General features: G+C 44.9%; 1 protein-coding gene across 1 annotated transcript in view; it reads right to left on the bottom strand.

The window, feature by feature from the left end:
* Nucleotides 1-1,253: 1,253 nt before the first annotated feature.
* RBM18 (RNA binding motif protein 18) overlaps nt 1,254-7,127 on the bottom strand; it is a gene marked incomplete at its 5' end in the record, with an annotated part of 11,331 nt that continues 5,457 nt past the window's right edge. The window contains 4 exons of the mRNA XM_009084154.1: nt 1,254-1,871; nt 3,203-3,288; nt 5,089-5,175; nt 6,362-6,488. Coding sequence (XP_009082402.1) covers nt 1,712-1,871; nt 3,203-3,288; nt 5,089-5,175; nt 6,362-6,488 — 460 coding nt within the window. The remainder of the gene's footprint in view (nt 1,872-3,202; nt 3,289-5,088; nt 5,176-6,361; nt 6,489-7,127) is intronic.

Raw genomic sequence — 7,127 nt, 5'->3', positions numbered from 1 at the left:
AATTTCAACAAATTGTATTCAAGTACAAATAAATATCAAAGTATGTTCCTGATGGGAGCACAACCACACACCCCCCCCGACCCGAATCCAGGTATCTCCTAAATTCCTAATGGAAACAGAATTGAGAGCTGTTCTAAACAACACAGACACAGACCCGGAGAGTTACAAACATTAGACCACACAAGGACAAACACAGACTGTTCACAGAGGAATGTACACGGGTGTTACTGACATTCAGAGGGGTACAAACTTCCAATCATTCTACTTTTCCCTTTAGTCAACTACCCAAAAACTAGGGAGTAAACACTAACAGCATGAGATCTGCTTTTGACTAACTCAGGCTTGTAGCAATCCCTCCACCACACACACAGCTCCATTCGAGGTGCTCCGCTGGGAAGCAGGGAGTGTGCTGCTGCAGAAGTACAGACCTCTCTGGGCTGTGCCACTGAGCACATCCTGTGTGCAGAAACTGGGGCTGTTTAAATTCCTCCTCTTGTCTGAGACCATTAACCAGCATGGGGAAGCAACTCATGAGTGACCAGAGAGGTCTGACAGGACTAGGGAGAGCAGATGTTGGAAAATCAGATCAGTCACCTGGACCTGCACATGTATTCTTTGACATCCCCTGGCACTCTTAGTAATAGCACTGTGTGCACAAAGGAGAAAATGCTGCCAGAAAATGGTTTTTCCTCAGATTTCTATTTTGCAGAACATTTAGGGAGAAAACATGCTGTGGATCAGAGGGCTCAGGACGATGCCATCCACCAGACCTGTGGATTCAGCCCCTGAGGCAGCCAATCCCAGCACACAGCAGAACCATCCTGCCACAAACACCTGTGCCACTTCACACCAAGAGGCAGCTCCATCACCTTTACCAGTCAGTGGAAACCAAAGCTGGACTGGATGGGGGGCAAAGGCTGAGGTCACAGGCTTGGCAGATGTCTCAGGGGCTGCAGGTACTCTCATGCTGTCATATCTGGCTCATGAGTAGCAACCACTGATGGGGATCACTGAACACAAACTCCCAAGCTCAGGGCACAGCACAGACCTCAGAGGTGTGTAAATGCACTAATTCCTACATGGAGGCAGATACCTACAGCCTAAATGACACTGGAAATACCTGTGCCATATCATTAGCTTCAGGTTATCACATCATAAAGTAACATCATGAACTCTGCAAATTGAAATGCAAAATTAATTGGCTTTGGTGCATATAAAATATTGCATGCACAGTTACTAAAAGTGTTGCAAAATCTATTTAAAATGAGTTTTATTGAGATGAAAAAGTTTTCCATGGTAACTACAGCATGTAAATCAAAACCAAGTGCTTCCCCTCCATTAAAACACGAATTGCAATACTTTTTGTTCAAAAATACTTTAAAAAGTAATCAGTTAAATGGAGTATTTTTGGATGTGCTTTACTCCATACACTGGTTACTGTTTCTAATCTGGCTAATGAATGCACACTAACGAGAGGTTGTCTGCGTGTTCATCAGAGGCTTTGAAGGGAACCTACTTCTCTGAACAGCCTTCAGCTGTGAGCTGCACTGGCAGGAGTGTGCAGACCCTCAGGTGTGACAGAGCTCTGTGCCTGGCCAGCCATGCTGTGCTCAGGTGGCAGTATCCTTCCCACTCTACAAAGTACAAAAGCATTGGAGGACTCCAGGTATACAAAGCAGTGTTTCTTGCTACCATCATCCATTCATAAGCATCATCTTCTGGATTTCCAGGCAGCTCTGGAATAAGGAGTAGTCCTTTTCTTATCTGGTGGTTTGAAGTAAGAATAAACAGGTGCTGCAGGATATTCTGCATCTGGATTTTCTGCCATCATTTTCAGCTTGGCTTCAATGGCCTTTATTTTTGCACTGACACTGGAAAGAGAAAACACAGAAGAGAAACTGAGCTTCATCTTAGCATGAAATCAGACTACAGCAATCCGGAGATTTTGCTGACATGTGAATACTCAGTCACACAAGGAGGGGCCAGGCAGCCCCCACCACTGCATCCACAGTGAGGCAGGAATCCACTGCTTAGAGCCCACACTACTGCACTGCAACCCTCAGCATGGATTTGCTCCTCCAAGATGTATCACAGCACCACAAGATCACAATCCCTGCACCTACTCAGCACTTTCTTGAGGACACTGAGACAAGAACATGACAAGGCTTACTAGCTCATGTAAAATGATGTCATTTCAGGAGGTCTGAGCATGTGCAGCAGAGCTCAGCTCAGAGCAGACTGCTGGGAACAGCACAGAAATGAAAGCCAGACTTCCTCCCAGCTACAGCCCGCTCGGGATGGGAAAACCCCAGACTCTAATTAGGTCAAGAAGAAACATTATTTCAGCATTAGCAGGGTTTATCCCAAAGGGAGAAGCTATCCTAGGTTACACCCCAAATTCCTAGGACTTTTGTTATTCACTATCCTCCATTGGGTATGGACCGAGGAATGTTCCCTTCCCTGCTGTGGCTTCTTGCACCATCCATCCTCACTAAAACAACCCCTTTGTGTCACGGATGCAGCTAACAATCTCCATGACTCAAACCTCTCTGCTTGTTACTTCCTAGCCTGTTCCTTCTGAATTCCAAGCTTGTTTTATCTGTAGGCAAATGCATTATTCTGGTCCTGGTTCCTTACAGGGTTCCACCGACAGAACACAGAGGAAAACCACACACCCTCCCAACCAGGCTGAGATTTAGCAAAGCAGCATCATGTGCTTTAGGTAAATGCAGGGGTTGGAGAATTTAACCATGTCCCACAGACAAGACCTGCAGTGCTAACACTGGCATAAAAAAATAACATAAAACAGTTTTATGTGAAGTACTGCCTACAATTTTGGTTTAATCTTTTGTCACTGTAGTAGAAATTTGATCATGAACATTCTGCCTAAACAGATTAGTCCAGTACAAACCCTCTCACTGAAATTCACATGAAATACAAAGGATCTAGCCAAAGGATCTCGAATGCTACACATTCCCAATTCCTCTTTTCTCCCCAGTAGATTCACATGTTAGAAAATGACCTTCCAGTCTGAAGTGTCCCACATCAAGTGAGTCACTTCACAGCAGCTGCCCCTTCAAAACAGCTTTTCTGCCACGTTAGATTTTTAGCAAAAACAATCCCAACAACTTCAAATATTACTGAAATGGAAGAAGTTGGTTCCCTGCCAGTTGGGTCACCTCTCACCCACCCCACCTCCTACCTGAGGTTAGACTGGGGTGGCTCCGTGCTGGAAGATGGCTCCAGACTGATTGGAAGGATCTTCTCATTTTTGTTGTGATCGTATCTCTGCAAACAAGAGACCAAGGACTGAGTCAGCTGGGATTAGAAACAAAGAAATATTTCCCCATATGTACACTTTAAAGCTGGACTAACACCACCTCATGTTTTGTGAAGCTTTTGCTAGGAAGGATTTTAGTGGCCAAACACTGAAACAAATCCCAACCACAAGATTGGGTTAGTACCAACATGGAATGTAGACTCTGATAGCAAACAGTTATGTGCACTGTACTGTGGATCCTTAAACCTTATCCTGTCACTTCTTGTTCCCCTCTACATAATGCAGGAAGCAAAGATGGTAAATTTTAAGGTAACTACTGTACTGTTTGCTGTGCTCTTAATGTGCAGAGGTAGAAGGTAAGCCAAGCACAGGACTGCATGGAATTGTGCAGTGCTGGAAGAAAAGAAGGGGAAAAAGAAGAAAAAAGGAGGTGGCCTTTCTGTAGAAAGCAGCTTGTGAGTCTGTCATCTCTGTGGGCAACAGGCCTCCTGAACTATGTGCAGTGTTCTGCTTCCTTATTTCGCTTGGCACAGAGTCAGGTTTGTTTTTCAGCAGAGCTGCTCAAACCGACAGCGTCTGGTGAGCCTTGGCCACTCATCTCCCAACTGCTTAGCACGGGGCTGCTCTTGTCTACAACAAACACTTGTTACAATAAGCCAAAGCTTTGTGCTGTTCAATCTTTCCACTCAGGGATTAGAAAATGCCCTGTGAAGTGATTAGTTGTGCATGTTCTTCCCCAGAGCCTTGGCCAGCCGAGCACTGAGCTGCCCCGCGCAGCTCCCAGCTGAGCAGACACTCACTCCTCCGCTCAAACTCCTTCTATGGCCTGAGCATTCCTCAGGCATCCGGAAGCACGTGGCACTCCAGTAGCTCCAGAGCTCCAGAAAATGGAGACTGGACACAAGCTTGGATGTGCTGACAAGAGCTCTTGCAGCCAATAATTAAAACAACATGTTCTCCTTTAACGAAGATACCTGGTTTGGGTTTTTCAGCATCCAGAACAGATGCACTAATAGACTTGAGAAGAGAGAGTAGAAAGCTGCTTGTAGGATAATCAACATGTGCTAAAAGCAAACTACACAAACCAAAATAGCAGCAGCAAGCACCTCCCCTCTGCCTCCCCCACAATTTGTTTATCTGCAAAGAATATTTGCAGAAAAATTATTCAGAGTAAACTGCTTTATCAAATACCAGATAATCAATAACTGTAGGAGAAACAAGACAATAATTTTAAAAAATTCAATCAAGGATGTTCCAGGAGTTACTGCCTAAGTTAATATTAAAACCTTGATCTTTTATTTGACAGAGCAAGGAGTAAGAGGATACTTAGCTAGATGTGAAACATGCTACTTTAAAGTCAGAACTGATTAGAGCTGCTGCCACAAGTGCTTTCAGAGGTGGAACAAAGCAACACAGTGACTGATAATTGGGATTTCCATGCCTCTCCTCTCTCCAAAAAGGGAGCAAAACCACAAAGGGAAGGATTCAGACCTCCAGCCAATCACTCACTAAGTTTGGGAAAAGTTAACACATGGACATTTAAAGAAGTAATCTGTTCACACCACTCTGATCAGAAACCCCTCACAAAGAACACTGGGTCAAAGGGCCTGTCCTCACTCACAGCTCATCCAGCACAGTTTGGGGAGACAAGAGAAGCTGCAGATTGTTAACACCAACTCTCCACGTCCTAGAGCAGACTGGAATTACCTCACCAGGCCAAGACAGCCACGATAATAATTATTTCTTACTATTAAAGTTTTTCAACTCTGCAGACTGAAAGCAATCCTTACTTCAGCAAAGCTGCTTACCTTGACCTGTGCGTGTGCCCACCGCACCACCAGTTTCTTGGAAAGGGCCAACTTCCCATTGAGACACTGGATCGCCTTCTCTGCTTCCTGCACAGGAAGACAGTTCCATAAACAAACCAAGGCTTTAGTCAAAACCCACTCGCATGCAAAGAGCCTTTTTTTCTTTGTTAATCAGTCTACTGTAAGGACAGCAAACTGACAGCAAGGAAAGTTTATCCCAATCTAGGAATACCTCTGGAATACTCCAGCATCTGAGTAACCAGACTTATTAGCCTTACTGGTTTACTCTTTCACTTGTTTTGGGGGAAGATATGGGGTAAATGATCAGGAGTTTTGAAAACATCAAACACAGGCGCCACAGGAACAGCACTATGAGGGAGGTTTATGCTACAGGAGAAAATACTGTGACTCATTACAGTGATGACATTTGTCTTATTAGCACCTATCCCTGCTCATTCCAGACTCTGCTCATGTGCACTGAGGACATGATCCACTCAGTCCTGTTCTAGGCTCAGCAGTTTTGGACACTCCCATAAAACCTGACTCACAGCAGTTGACGATTTATGTTGCAATGCTGCTCCACCTTGCTATGAATAATTTTCTAGAGCTAATGCAGAGTGTCAGTTCTGACATCCTTATCTCTTTATCCTTATCAGCAACTGCACAGCCAAAACGTGAGGTCATGCTGCCACAAGCAACCTCCAAACATGCTGTTCTTCCTAACTTTTCAACAATTCCAGCACAATGATGACAAAATAACTACAACTGACTTTCCTGGTGAGCATGGCTTGAAACGATGATTTGTAACAAGAGCAAAAACCCCAAATGGAGAGTTAGGGACAACTCACTACAGGATGCTACAGATGTATCATGTTGTATAAGTTGGTGTTTGTGCATTCATGAAGCCAAATAAAAACTAGAAGGACTCCAGAGCAGTTCTGGATTTCAGGTGGTCTGGAAGGATGATCCAAGGTGTGGATCACAGTACACAGTACAACTCCACAAGCTTACTATAAAAGTGGACCAAAGTACTGTCCCTTTCTGAGTAGCATTAGAAAGCAGGATTCAGGAAAAGACAGCAGAGGAGAAAGGAAATCACTATTTCTCCTTCCAGGAGCAGTCACAAAGTCGCTGTGACAGAGTGGGGCTGTTAAGTGTCCTTGGGTTGAATTTATCCCTTCCTGTTTTAGCTTTAAATTAACATTAAAAAAAAAAAGGGGAGGGGGGAAGAAGCCAGTCATTCACATCAGAACTTTAGATAAAAACAACTTACCTGTTTGGTTTCAAAGTTCACAAAACAGTAACCCCTTGGCTGCCCTTCCAGGGCACCAGACTTGTGAAAGAGAAAGTCAAATTGCTTCACTTTGCCAAACTTCTGGAGGAGTTTGAGGAGGTGGTACCTGAGGAGAGAGAAGACATTCATGACACCTTTCACCACACTGAAAGTGAGGAGACAGAGAGGAACTCCCCGTCACACACACACATTGTTCACACTTGGCAGCATAAGCTGTTCAGCTGTGTCATACATGTATTCCCAAATCCCTGCAGGGGTGGATGTCCTGGCTGCTCTGAAACTCCAAGGCACAAAGCTGCCTCCCAGTAGTGCCAGCTGAAGGGCACACAGAAGATCTATTAATAGCTGGCTTTTGGACAATTATGCAATGGCTCCCAAGGGGTCTGGGAGGGTTTTGCCTCTTCCTTCTCTAAATCACACCTACTTCTAAGCATAACCCTCATTATCCCCCTGATGAAACCACCTGGAGCTCCAGTTCCTGTACTCCTCTCCCAGCACAAGCAGTCGAAGTCCATGGTCCACGCACACAGAAGATCTATTAATAGCTGGCTTTTGGACAATTATGCAATGGCTCCCAAGGGGTCTGGGAGGGTTTTGCCTCTTCCTTCTCTAAATCACACCTACTTCTAAGCATAACCCTCATTATCCCCCTGATGAAACCACCTGGAGCTCCAGTTCCTGTACTCCTCTCCCAGCACAAGCAGTCGAAGTCCATGGTCCACAGCACCCTGTGTCGGATCTTGCT

This window comes from Acanthisitta chloris, unplaced genomic scaffold, assembly GCF_000695815.1.
Source record: "Acanthisitta chloris isolate BGI_N310 unplaced genomic scaffold, ASM69581v1 scaffold37551, whole genome shotgun sequence".
Taxonomy (NCBI): domain Eukaryota; kingdom Metazoa; phylum Chordata; class Aves; order Passeriformes; family Acanthisittidae; genus Acanthisitta; species Acanthisitta chloris.
Note: the sequence above shows the minus strand (reverse complement) of the source record. Positions and strands in the feature narration are given on the sequence as shown.